The 14,538-nt window shown below is 44.6% G+C and overlaps 1 protein-coding gene across 1 annotated transcript in view; it reads right to left on the bottom strand.

The window, feature by feature from the left end:
- The window catches only part of LOC124712378 (protein still life, isoforms C/SIF type 2), a 568,005-nt gene that overhangs the window by 146,008 nt on the left and 407,459 nt on the right, over positions 1-14,538 (bottom strand). The window contains exon 4 of the mRNA XM_047242673.1: positions 5,186-5,368. Coding sequence (XP_047098629.1) covers positions 5,186-5,368 — 183 coding nt within the window. The remainder of the gene's footprint in view (positions 1-5,185; positions 5,369-14,538) is intronic.

Raw genomic sequence — 14,538 nt, 5'->3', positions numbered from 1 at the left:
AATGATTACCTGGTTGAGCTGGTGCGGCAGCGCACTCTAGAGAACCGTCGCTTCACGATTACGGAGCTCAGCAGCCATTTTCCGCAGATATCGCAATCACTGTTGCGTGAAATTGTCACCAATCCCCTGCTGTTCAAGAAATAGTGCGGCAGGTGAGTGTCAAAAAATCGAACAGGGAAACTCACTTTCGGGATGTGTCTCGGATCTTCGTTTTGTGTTTTTGAAAGGAGCAAGCAGGTACATTTCATAAAAATAAAATTATTTTCTTCAGAAATAAAAAACACTGATACATACTTTTTCATTGTAATAGCTTGGATGTATTTTCTCTAATGTTAAGTCACTTACTAGGTTGTTAGTTACTAAAACTTAATATTTCTCTTGCCTGCAGACCGCCAAACAATACTCAATAAGTACCGCTAACACACGCCCCATCGCTTACATTCTTCACAAAATTGACTTCCATATGGCTGCACTCCCGTTGGGAAAAATGGTTTAAGCGATACCTTCTTTGGTTTTGATTTTATTTGTATCGAGACCCATAAAGCGGAAGGTAAAAAAGTCAGAGGCGATGGTGGGTAATACATCTCTTTTCTCAACATATTTCTTACTCTTTGTTTAGGCACGATACGATTTAAACTAAATGCGGTAGGCCTATAGGGACTTTTGTGAATATTAAATAAATGAGAATTATTACTGCACGCATTTTGTTTCTCGATTGAAAACTAGGACAATTACGTGTCCAGAATTGTTTTCTCGGGGCACCAAGACATTTATTCCAAAAACGGCACTGCTGCGGAAAAACTGGGACGTCAGGTCAGAATAGATTTATTGAAACCATTTTTTTTATTATTGTCACTTCTCCCTTCGTCATTTTCTACAGTGAATTTTTGTTTCAATTATGTTCATAAACAATGAAACACAAACACACACACACACACACACACACACACACACACAGTGCGTTCCAGAATGAATGGTCAACATTCAAGGATATAACACGAATGACCATTCGAAGCAAAAATGTTAAGTAAACATGGGTACTAAAAAGCATACCTTAAGAGCTATAAGCAGTTCTACATATCGATACTGTGAAACAAATCTCTTCTACAGCAAGCTCTTTGCCTTCAGTATTTTGGGAGGAGGTAGTACGGACCAAAACAAGAAAAAATTGTCTGATAAAACGAATACCTTAAGAGGTATTAGCACTTGCTCAGTAGAAGGGATGTGTTTTGCACTAGCGAAGACGAACAAGATCTTAAGGTATGTACTTTAGAGCCCAATTTTACTGAACTCCTCTTTCTTGCTTTGGTTCACGCTACCACTTCTCAAAATATCGGAAGCAAAGAGGTTGCAGTAGAACAGATTTGTTCCACAGTATCGAAGATGAAGAAGTTCTCATATGTCTTAAGGTAGGCATATACCTTTTAGAGCCATGTTTACTACACTTCTCTCCTTGCTTAGAATGATCGTTCCTATCATATCCCTGAATACTGCTCATTCCTCCCGGTACGCGATATATATAGTTGATGTTTCGGCAGATATTCGCAATTTCATTTTTGCAGTTCACTGCTCACCACGCGCTTCATGCGACGTCCAGTGTCGACAGAAAGCGTCGTTTTGTTTCCAGTTACGATCAGAATTATTTTTAAAGCAGAATTTTAAATGTCCATTCGATAGAGCTGTCCCAAATTAGTGTAGTGCGTCATTCGTTGTATTGATATATATATATATATATATATTAATAGGGACAATGAAACACAAGGAATAAATACACTATGTGATCAAAAGTATCCGGACACCCACAAAAACAAACGTTTTTCATATTAGGTGCGTTGTGCTGCCACCTACTGTGAGTTACTCCATATCAGCGACCTCAGTAGTCATTAGACATCGTGGGAGAGTAGAATGGGGCGCTCCGCGGGACTCACGGACTTCGAACGTGGTCAGGTGGTTGGGTGTCACTTGTGTCATACATCTGTACGCGAGATTTCCACACTCCTAAACATCCCTAGGTCCACTGTTTCCGATGTGATAGTGAAGTGGAAACTTGAAGGAACACGTACAGCACAAAAGAGTACAGCCGACTTCGTCTAGCCGGCAGATGTGGCCGAGCGGTTCTAGGCGCTTCAGTTCGGAACCGCGCTGCAGCTACGGTCGCAGGTTCGAATCCTGCCTCGGGCATGGATGTGTGTGATGTCCGTAGGTTGGTTAGGTTTAAGTAGTTCCAAGTATAGAGGACTTATGACCTCAGATGTTAAGTCCCATAGTGCTCAGAGCCATTTTGAGCCTCGTCTGTCGTCTGACAGAGAACGCCAACACTTGAAGAGGGTCGCAATGCGTAACAGGCCGACATCTATTCAGACTATCACACAGGAATTCCAAACTGCATCAGGATCCACTGCAAGTAGTATGACAGCTAGACGGGAGGTGAGAAAACTTCGATTTCATGGTCGAGTGGCTGCTCATAAGCGACACTTCACGCCGGTACATGCCAAATGACGCTTCGCTTGGTGTAAGGAGCGTTAACATTGGACGATTGAACAGTGTAAAAACGTTGCGTGCAGGTACGAATCACGGTACACAACGTCGCGATCCGTTGGCAGGGTGTGGGCATGGCGAATATTCGGTGAACGTCATCTGCCATCGTGTGTAGCGCCAACAGTAAAATTCGGAGGCGGTGGTATTAAGATGTGATCGTGTTTTCCATGGAGGGGTCTTGTACCCCTTGTTGTTTTGCGTGGGACTATCACAGCACAGACGTACATTGATGTTTTGAGCACCTTGCTTCCCACTGTTGAAGAGCATTTCGGATAAGATGAATTACATCTTTCAACACGATCAAGCACCTGTTCATGATGCACGCCTGTGGCGGAGTGGTTACACGACAATAACATCCCTATAATGGACTGGTCTGCACAGAGTCCTGACCTGAATTCAACAGAACACCTTTGGGATGTTTTGGAACGCCGACTTCGTGCCAGGACTCACTGACCGACATCGATACCTCTCCTCAGTGCAGCACTCAGTGAAGAATGGGCTTCCATTCCCCAAGAAACCTTCCAGCACCTGATTGAACGTATGCCTGCGAGAATGGAAGCTGTCATCAAGGCTGAGGATAGGCCAACACCGTATTGAATTCCAGCATTACCCATGGAGGGCGTCACTACTTGTAAGTCTTTTCAGCTACGTGTCCGGATAGTTTTGATCACATAGTGTAGTAGTCCAGCAGCAACTGAATAGCTTTGCTGCAAGGCAGTAGCAGTCAGCGCAGACCAGGATGTCGCCGTTGGAATACTGGTTATTCTTCGTGTTTTGCTGTCCTTGTTAATATATACCAATACAACGAATGTCGGACTAGACTAATCTCACACCGCTCTACCGAATGGGCAGGTAAAATCTCGTTTCTAAAAACAAACAGACGCTTTCTGTCAACAGCAGGAGTCGCATGACAGACATCATGAGCAGCATTTGTTTGGGCTAAATCCACCTGCACATCGCAAAAACAAAATTGCAAATATATGTCGAAATTCTAGAGAAAATGAATCTGACGTCTCGTAGGAGATCCATCCGTATAATTGTTCCCTTTCCCCTATATTACACTACTGGCCATTAAAATTGCTACACCACGAAGATGAATTGCTACAGGCGCGAAATTTAACCGACAGGAAGAAGATGCTGTGATATGCAAATGATTAGCTTTTCAGAGCATTCATTCACATAAGGTTGGGGCCGGTGGCGACACCTACAACGTGCTGACATGAGGAAAGTTTCCAACCGATTTCTCATACATACTGATGAAACGTTGTTGCGATGCCTCGTGTAAGGAGGAGAAATGCGTACCATGACGTTTCCGACTTTGATAAAGGTCGGATTGTAGACTATCGGGATTGCGGTTTATCGTATCGCGACATTGCTGCTCGCGTTGGTCGCGGTCCAATGACTTAGCAGAATATGGAATCGGTGGGTTCAGGAGGGAAATACGGAACGCCGTGTTGGATCCCAATGGCCTCGTATCACTAACAGTCGAGATGACAGGCATCTTATCCGCATGGCTGTAACGGATCGTGCAGCCACGTCACGATCCCTGAGTCAACAGATGGGGACGTTTGCCAGACAACAACCATCTGCACGAACAGTTCGACGACGTTTGCAGCAGCATGGACTATCAGCTCGGAGACCATGGCTGCGGTTACCCTTGACGCTGCACCACAGACAAGAGCGCCTGCGATGGTGTACTCAACGACGAACCTGGGTACACGAATGGCAAAACGTCAGTTTTTCGGATGAATCCAGGTTCTGTTTACAGCACCATGACGGTCGCATCCGTGTTTGGCGACATCGCGGTGAACGCACATTGTAAGCGTGTATTCGTCATCGCCATACTGGCGATGGTATGGGGTGCCATTGGTTGCACGTCTCCGTGGTCACCTCTTGTTCGCATTGACGGCTCTTTGAACAGTGGACGTTACATTTCAGATGTGTTACGACCCGTGGCTCCGCCCTTCATTCGATCCCTGCGAAACCCTACATTTCAGGAGGATAATGCACGACCACATGTTGCTGGTCCTGTACGGGCCTTTCCGGATACAGGAAATGTTAGACTGCTGCCCTGGCCAGCACATTCTCCAGATCTCTCACCAATTGAAAACGTCTGGTCAATGGTGGCCGAGCAACTGGCTCGTCACAATACGCCAGTCACGACTCTTGATGAACTGTGGTATCGTGTTGAAGCTGCATGGGCAGCTGTACCTGTACACGCCATCCAAGCTCTGTTTGACTCAATGCCCAGGCGTATGAAGGCCGTTATTACGGCCAGAGGTGGTTGTTCTGGGTACTGGTTTCTCAGGATATATGCACCCAAATTGCGTGAAAATGTAATCACATGTCAGTTCTAGTATAATATATTTGTCCAATGAATACCCATTTATCATCTGCATTTCTCCTTGGTGTAGCAATTTTAATGGCCAGTAGTGTAGTTAATGTCCCCCTGCTAGCTAAGCAACATTAGCTTGATACATCTTCTTTTATTTTTCTTTTGGGCACAAAGTTATTTGGAGTGGCCAAGAACTATGGGACACTCTGTGTAGAAGAAACTACCTGCCTCTCGGTTCTTCAGCAAGGTGACACGTGTTAGGCTAGCAGCCTGGTGCTCGAGGTGCGATGTAGAGGAGTCGGCTGGGCTTACCTTGGGGTTGGGCAGCTCGCCGCTCTGCAGGCTGGCCATGTAGCAGCGCAGCCGGAACTGCTCGCAGTGGAGTCGCTCCAGGTTCTCCTCCCACTGCACGATCTGGTTGTTGATCTGCTGCTTCGTCTCTGGGTCCGACACCACGCTCTGCTGCAGGTCCGCCATGTGTTTCAGCTTGTGGTCCTGCCAACAGCAGGCGCAACTGTTACTCACTCTCGTCATCCAATGCTGGTGATGGTTGTTGTCACTGACAGGGCCGTACCAACGGAGTGGCATGACAGATCCCTGCGAAGGGCACAGACACAGAGAGGGTGCAAAAACAGACCAGAAAAAGACCAAGAAAGAAAAACATTTTTAAGAGCACGTATAGGCTGCATTCTCGCTGTTCGCTGCTGCCATATCGCACTCTGCTGTTCGCTGAAACCTTATTACATTTGCGCTGCAGCCTCGCTGCTCGCCAGGAGTCTTTACCTTGCAGTTGTTCACATAGAGACTGTTGATATTTTTAAAAATATCGGGTGTCCGATACATCGATATTTTAGAAGGAACACATTAACGTCACTCGATATATCGAGGAAAAGTGTCGGTGTATCGAAGGAAGAAATTGACGTACCGGCCAATAAAAATATCGGCTTCACACTGTAAATATACTGCCAGTTTCAGAGCTGCAATTTTGAGTATTGATTTATTATTAGATATTCTGTAAATCAACAAACTAGCAGGTTGCCTATCCCCTTTAGAGCAAGAATTGAAAGGAAAACGGAGCACGTTCACTCTTGGCGATAACCACTTTGCTAACAACGGTAAATGCGTGTAAGTGGTACAATAGAAGGTGTCCGATGGGCCTGTCGTTCGGTTTCGTCACACATCAGATTTGTCCGAACACTTCGTGTTGACTTCCCTGTTTTTTCATTACTGCTAACGCTATCGACCTAGCAGCTGTAGTGTCAAAATTTCGTTGGGAAACTAAACGCTGCAGTTTCCGCTAGCAGCGCAGAGCGCCGATTACGTCAGCATTTCCAAGGGCGTACCCAGGATCTGAACTAGGGGGAGGGGGGGGGGGGGGCAGGTCATACTGGTCTCAGGAAACAAGGACTCGTGACAACATACAGCACTTCTTATTAAATAAAACAGTAAACTAGTGAAAAACTGCGAAAATACTCGGGGGGGGGGGGGGGGGCAGCTGCCCCCCTCCTGCCCCTCGCTGGGTACGCCCATGAGCATTTCCCCTCACATGTCTCTCTCCCACCACTGCAGAACCAATCTTGTCATTTAGATTTTTGTTCATCATTTTCAGCAACTGAATTTGAAGAATGCCGATGTGAAGAAATAGCACAATAGATGCGTTAATCCAAACGATGTGTGCCATTTCATCACATCGGAAATCTTGTTATTCCATTCACATCGCCCTCCCCTCCCCCCAGTACAATCGGACTTTTTCTTTTGTGCCACATATACCTACTTTACACAGTTAAAGAGAAAGACAGGACGTGATGAAAGCTCACTGAAAGTAAAATTATGTTCTACTATAATTTCCAAATAACAACTTCAAATATCTACCGAAAATTGTGAAAAAAAATAATTTAAAATAAAAATCTCGGAACTCGATGTTGTCACTTCGGTACTGATGTATCGATATATTGTGGAAAGAACGTCACCGATATACGTCGATAATTTTGGGAAATGAACCGAGATATCGATATTTTATCAACAGCTCTAATTCACATAGCTAGCAGAGCGCTAACAAACTCGACACTGCTGGGGTGATCTTGAAGCAACCAATCACAGCTCACGTTTCAGGACATGCGGCGGTGGTCGCGGTGCGAAACACAGCCTAGCTTGATATTATCGCTTGCTGAAGATGACAACGAACAGTCGGGCGAGCAGCGACGGTGCAGGTTAAATATGCTGGTTGGACTCAGTGGACTTGGTTTATCATCGCCAGGCCACGCCAACGAGCAGCAGACAGCGAGGTGGCAGCATGAACACACCATAAGAATTGACCAGGAGAGGCTGATCGGCTCTCCTAGTCCTCATGGTCCTGTCTTCTGCCTAAGAGATGCAGCCTTCACCTCAGCCCACAACTGTAAACGCACGCTGTTGTCACAGCGTAATTTCTGCAGTGACGTTTCGTTTGCGTAGCATCTGTGTTACTAAACGTCTGTCGTACATCACCGTTCAATGCTCCCGGTTCATGACCCCAGTTACAGATTGCCTGTCTGATGACAACAAAAATTTGATTTTCAATATTTCCCGTAATTATTGAACGAATTTAAAATTTTAAAATGCTGTCGTAAGCTACTCATTAACAGGTATAATCTTACGTTAAAGGTTTAGCACATGAAGAGAATTATTGCAGTTAGAAACTGAGTACGTGTGTCTTGAGGCAGTGTAAATCATGGATAGGGCCCGGATTTTAATGAAAGGTCATATTTTTTTCTCTGAACTTTAGGTACTGTAGTGAAGAAAATTGTATTTTTATTGTGCATATAAAGTCATATTTATGCCTTTTTCAATACTAGGTCATATTTCGCCCAAATTTCGCCATAATTGGTCATATTTCGGCCAGCTTTTGACAAAAATGCCTATACTCGTATTTGTTGTGTCTAGGACACAAGAATAAAAATATGAGAATGCTTCTCACATGCCAGTGTGTCAGGGTGAAATGATAATTAAATCAAGAACCTAAGCTGTTGACAAGCGTTGATATACATCAAAGGGGACAGTTGAAAATGTGTGCCCCCACCGCGACTCGAACTCGGGATCTCCTGCTTACATGGCAGACGCTCTATCCAACTGAGCCACCGAGGGCACAAAGGATAGTGCGACTGCAGGTATTTATCCCTTGCACGCTCCCCGTGAGACCCACATTCCCAACTTAATGTCCACACACTACGTTCGTAGTGCCCCTGCCCATTACACTCATTACTCGCGGCAGACAATCTTACCGAGTCCCGTAAGAGTTCGGGCAATGCGTGTGCATCCAGCACAGAAGAAGAAGGTCGATGGCCGGTTAGCCTTAACTATATGAAGATGGTATTGTCACAAACTTCACAATTACTACAAAACTTTGTCAGGAATGTAGTAGACAAGCAGCGTAACACGCTAATCGGTTCGCTGACTTAAGAGATTGTCGCGAGGGATCAACAAAACGCTCTCGAAGCCAATTAAGGCGGCTTCCGACGTAATAAAAACCGGAAACCCGGTCACATGTTCAGTTTGAATATAAACTCAGTCCGGTTCAACATGCAGAAAGTAAAATGCTGCAACAGCATGAAGATGTGAAGTTTTGTTCGTGGTTTTGCAGAGAAGTTTAACATTGACAGGGAAATATTATTTTGTAAAGTATGCGAGGTTCAACTAGTGTAGAAAAGCGCTTTACGTGCAGCAGTACCATAATACCGCCACAAAAGGCATCTCTGTGAAGAGATGTGCTGAAAATAATGACAAAAGAACGCTGTTATTTGAGCAGACATATCTCTCTTCAGTTGTCAGTCATTCTTCAAGGACTCTTGTTAGATCATGGTGTTTTGCAACATTCCATTGGAGAAGTTGAAGAATCTACGCTTCAAGCAGTTCTCGGAGAAGTACACAACACATGAATCCAAACTGGGAAAGAACTATTTATCTGTGTGCTAAGAGTAGGTGCTCAACAAAATACGAAATAGTGCTGCTGACCAAAAGGTCTAGGTGTTCACAGATGAAACCAACGACGGGAGTGGGCGTTATGTTGCAAATTATGTTGTTGGTGGTCTAAATGTTGACGAGCCTGCAAAAATGGTCCACCTAACGTGTGAAGGTCTAGTGAGAGAGTAAGAAAATTCGACAACTGCCATAAAGTCTGACAAATCTATGAAGCTATTGCGACTGGATGGTGTAAACACAGACGAAATTTGCTAGTACTAACAGACTGTACTTCGTACAGGTCTGAATCAGCCAATGGGCTTAAGTTTCCCTATCTTAGTATTATGTATGCTACTTGCCTTCACAAGCGTTACACAAAGTTGTAGAAGAGGAGCGATGAAATTACCCTATTGTGGACAAATTAACTTCCAGTGGCAAGAAAATCTACGTGAAAGCTCCGCTACGGGTGCAGATATTCAAGGAACAAGCATCTTTTTAAGAGCGAGCGGGAGTCACATCCACAGTCAGAGAGAGCAAAACTGTGAAAAAAATGCTCAACAAACAGAGGCAGACGCTACAAGAGTGGCGTTGTTTATCACGGAGAGGCTTGATGTTGAAATTTAGAGAACGTACGTTTGAAGAAGAGTCGGGGCAACGTATCATTTCCTCTCACATGTGTCTCGCGAAATGACCACGACTATACAGTTCGAGGAATTAGAGCTCATAAGGAAGTTTACGGACAGTCACTTTTTCTACGCACTATGTGTGAATGTAACAGAAGAAGATGGAAAAGTTGTACCAGAGGTACTCTCCGCCACATACCGTTTGATTTCTTTGCTGATTATACTACTGCAGTCATTAAGTTTTGAGCCTGGCGCCTGCACATTAGGCATCCACAATAACTTGCATGTCACTTAAGATGCCGCGTAACACAGCGTACATCGCACTGGGTAAACCGTGACTTGTTCGGGTCATTAGTCAGACTTTTGTAACATGTACTACGGCTGACCGTTACTGCTGTTGCGATATCGCCCACCGTTTGGGAGCGGTTGGCACTCACCAACACTGCAACCTCTTCAATCTTGCGCTAAGTTCTAATCATTTGTGGCCGGCCACAACGCACATTATCTTTCAAATTGTCTATTACTCGGTTCAAAAATGGTTCAAATGGCTCTGAGCACTATGGGACTTAACTGCTGAGGTTATCAGTCCCCTAGAACTTAGAACTACTTAAACGTAACTAGCCTAAGGACATCACACACATCCTTGCCCGAGGCAGGATTCGAACCTGCGACCGTATCGGTCGCGCGGTTCCAGACTGTAGCGCCCAGAATCGCTCGGCCAAACCGGCCGGCTCTATTACTTGGGAAAAATACGTTGGTTCCGTCTAAACAAAACACTGCGACATAATGAGTCGTCACCATAAACTTGCTGCGTCATCTGAAACGTTTCCGTAGCGGTTTTGCTCGATTTGTGGTAGAACTTTATATGTCTGTCCGTTGTTTCAGCTCCAGCATAACCGAGTTCCGATAAGCCCACTCGAATCGCCGCCGCAGCATCAACTGCTTATAACACATGCACCCAACTGTCTCTTGCTGCAGGGAGAGACTAACTGACAAGGTCCCACACTAAGGTGCTACCAACGTCCTCTAATGCACCACACCATCGCTATGCTTCCAGTCTTATAACTTAATGATTGTACTACTGAGATATACACTGACGCGATAAAAGTCACGAGACAGCTCCTAATATCGTGCCATACCTACTTTTGCCCGACTTACTGCAGCAGTTCGACGTGGCATGGACTCAAAAATTCGTTGCAAGTCCCCTGTAGAAATAATACTGAGGCACGCAGCCTCTCTAGCCGACCATAATTGCGAATGCGTTGCCGGTGCATGATTTTGTGCACGACCTGGCCTCTAGATTATGTCTCATAAATGTAGGATGGGATTCATGTCGGGCGATCTGGGTGACCAAATCATTCGCTCGCACTGTCCAGAATGTTCTCCAAACCAGTCGTGAACAACTGTGGACCAATTATATGACGCATTGTCATCCATAAAAATTCCATCGTTATTTGAGAACATGAAGTCCTTGAATGGCTGCAAATGCTCTTCAAGTAATCGAACATAACCATTTCCAGTCAATAATCGGTTCAGTGGGACCTGAGTCCATTCCATGTAAAGACAGCCACATCAATATGGAGCCACCACTAGCTTGCACAATACCTCGTTGAAAACCTGGGTCTATGGCTTCTGCGCCACACTCGAGCCCTACCATCAGCTCCTAGCAAGTGAAATCGGGTTTCGTCTGACTAGGCCACAGTTTTCCAGACGCCTAGGGCCCAGCCGATATGGTCAGGAGCCCAGGAGAAGCGCTGCAGGCGATGTGCTGCTAGCGAAGGCACTCGCGTCGGTCGTCTGCTGCTATAGCCCATTCACGCCAAATTTCACCGCCCTGTCCTAACGGATATGTTCATCGTACGTCCCACATTGATTTCTGCGGCTGTTGCACACATTTTGCTTGTCTGTTAGCACTGACAACTCTACGCTAACGCTGCTGCTCTCGGTCGTGATATTCACTCCGGAATCCTAATACTGTAGATCTCGGAATATTGAATTCCCTGTTTCCGGAATGGAGTGTCCCATGTGTGTAGCTAAAACTACCATTCCGCGTTGTAAGTCTGCTAACTCCAGTCGTGCGGTCAGAATCACATCGGAAACCTTTTCACATCTACATCTCCATGGATACTCTGCAAATCACATTTAAGTGCCTGGCAGAGGGTTCATCGAACCACCTTCACAATTCTCTATTATTCCAATCTCGTATAGCGCGCGGAAAGAATGAACACCTATATCTTTCCGTACGAGCTCTGATTTTCCTTATTTTATCGTGGTGATCGTTCCTCTCTATGTAGGTCGGTGTCAACAAAATATTTTCGCATTCGGAGGAGAAAGTTGGTGACTGGGGTTTCGTGAGAATATTCCGTAGCAACGAAAAACGCCTTTCGTTTAATGATGTCCTGCCCAAATCCTGTATCATTTCTGTGACATTCTCTCCCATATTTTGCGAATCACGTGAGTGCAAAAGACAGCTGCGCCAATGCACTGGCCTTTTAAACCATGTTTACGCGATATTGCCGCCATCTCTATAATTATGTGCATATCGCTATCCCATGATTTCGTCACCTCAGCGTAGATACTTTCCTTTCTCTATGACCTGAGTATGTACCCTCTAAATAGCAGACTACAAGCGATACTCGTGGCGAAGAAAAAGGTTTAGAGAGATACGTGGCTGTGAATATAGCAGGTGTACTGTGCAGTCAATGTCTTAATACATTTGCTAACTGAAATATCAGTTTTCGTATAAAGCCTGCCGAGATTAATAGACTTCTGGATCAATGGGCAGGAGAGAGAGAGAGAGAGAGAGAGAGAGAGAGAGAGAGAGAGAGAACGACTAGCAGGATTAGCAACACTCTGCATAACACCGACCAAGAATCCATAAATCAACTGAAGGTTGACGGCTACGTCTGACGTTTACGTTGATTAATGAATGAGAGTGTGCAACGAAATCACTGGGAAACACCTATCGACCGGTTACTCCTTCTCTATTAAAAAAAAATCCTTGCGTATAAATTGGCTTTCAGTGTAAATCCAGTGCTCCTGTTTTAGCACAGGAATGGAACTAAGCTCTTGTCGTTGAGCGATACGTCAGCCTAAAATTGGAAATTTCTCTCTTAAGGTCACGAAAGAGTTTATTCCGCTCCTCCTGCTTGGTATTGCTCTTTAAAGCGGTAGTGTGGTAATCATGAGCCGGCCGCTGTGGACGAGCGGTTCTAGGCGCATCAGTGTAGAACTGCGCTGCTGCTACGGTCGCAGGTTCGAATCCTGCCTCGGGCATGGATGTGAATGATGTCCTTAGGCTAGTTAGGTTTAAGTAGTTCTAGGTCTAGGGGACTAATGACCTCAGTCCGATAGTGCTTGGAGCCATTTGATTTTTTGGTAATCATCAAACGCAGATTTAACCCCTTTATGCCGTGCGTTGCGAATTCGTATCATACCAGGGCGATGCTAATAAATGGTAGGTTATTCGTTTTTGAGTGCCAATGACAGTAGGTGCAGATTGTACAGGAATCTGCCAAAGCCTTTGACAAATGATTTCGTCTCCTGAATGTACTGGGTACTTCTAGAGCGGCTTGATTTTCGCGCTTTGATCACGACACGCAGCAGAAAAGCTGTCGTCATTGTCTTGACGATTATAGATAGATTCTGAGTTTATTTCTGAAAATTATTTGTTTGTTCTATAATATCCATGATATGAGAAAAATCAGATTTTGACATTTCATGTGTAAGTGAATTTGAAAATACTGTTTGTGTAAAATAAGCATTATTAGGCGGTTGTTACCTACATGAGCACATGTTAAAGATGAAATCAAGTATTGCGGAAGAAAATATTTCCGTTTATTTGTAGCACCACAATACTTCAGTGACCAAATGTATTTATTATTGTACGTTGTACATACTCTGATTTATTGAAGTTTTCAATAATCCGGCCTCAACACATTTACTGCGCTCTGGAAATTCTAGCAAACTGTTAGTACTGCGAACCGGTTCCAGTTACGTTTACTCGAACTGATGCAATAGATTATTGGCCTCAGGTTACAGACACAAGGCAAAGATGTTATAAATGGTTCAAATGGCTCTGAGCACTACGCGACTTAACTTCAGAGGTCATCAGTCGCCTATAACTTAGAACTAATTCAACCTAACTAACCTAAGGACATCACACACATCCATGCCCGAGGCAGGATTCGAACCTGCAACCGTAGCGGTCGGTCGGTTCCAGACTGTAGCGCCTAGAACCGCACGGCCACAACGGCCAGCTAAAAGATGTTATAGACCACACTGTAAAGGAGAGCCAATATTCGTGTTTGAGTGTAACGCTCATCCGTCACTAAAAGAGACATTAATTTGTTACTGAGAATCTCACAAATAAGTCTATATAGTATAATACATAATTATTTAAAATGTATGCGACCATAATTCTGTTAATCGCTTAATTCCTTTCAATGTATTGTCAAAATATTAAATAATGGTGTTTTACTAAATGAAGTGTCGCGTTGATTTTCTCAAGTTGTTGTTGCAAATACGCAACATACTAAGTCATACCTGAAGTTATAACATATCTTAGATTTGACTGTATGTACTCTATATAACTTCAGTATTGGTTGCAAAATAAGATTCACTGCTTTTTAGTTCAGTTAGAAATGTATTCAGGTATTTAAGGATTAAGTCTAGCGAAAGGCAGAGACTGGCTGGTTGGATGCTTGGTTGATTTGCGGGAGGTCATCGGTCATCGGTCATCGGTCCAATCGGATTAGGGAAGGATGGGGAAGGAATTCAGCCGTAAGGTACTATCCCTGCATTTGCCTGAATCGATTTAGGTAAACCACAGAAAATCTAAATCAGGATGACCGGACGCGGGTTCGAACCGTCGTCGTCCCGAATGCGAGTCCAGTGGGCTAACCACAAAGTCATCTCCCTCGGTAAAAGCAGAAGAATGATTTTATTGTACACTGAAGCGCCAGAGAAGTTGGTATAGACATGCGTATTCAAATATAGAGATATGTAAGCAGGCACTACAGTCTAGAACCGTGCGACGGCTACGGTCGCAGGTTCGAATCCTGCCTCGGGCATGGATGTGTGTGATGTCCTTAGGTTAGTTAGGTT

This window comes from Schistocerca piceifrons, chromosome 8, assembly GCF_021461385.2.
Source record: "Schistocerca piceifrons isolate TAMUIC-IGC-003096 chromosome 8, iqSchPice1.1, whole genome shotgun sequence".
Taxonomy (NCBI): Eukaryota; Metazoa; Arthropoda; class Insecta; order Orthoptera; family Acrididae; genus Schistocerca; species Schistocerca piceifrons.
The sequence above is the reverse complement of the archived record's forward strand: the minus strand, read 5'-3'. Positions and strand labels throughout refer to the sequence as shown.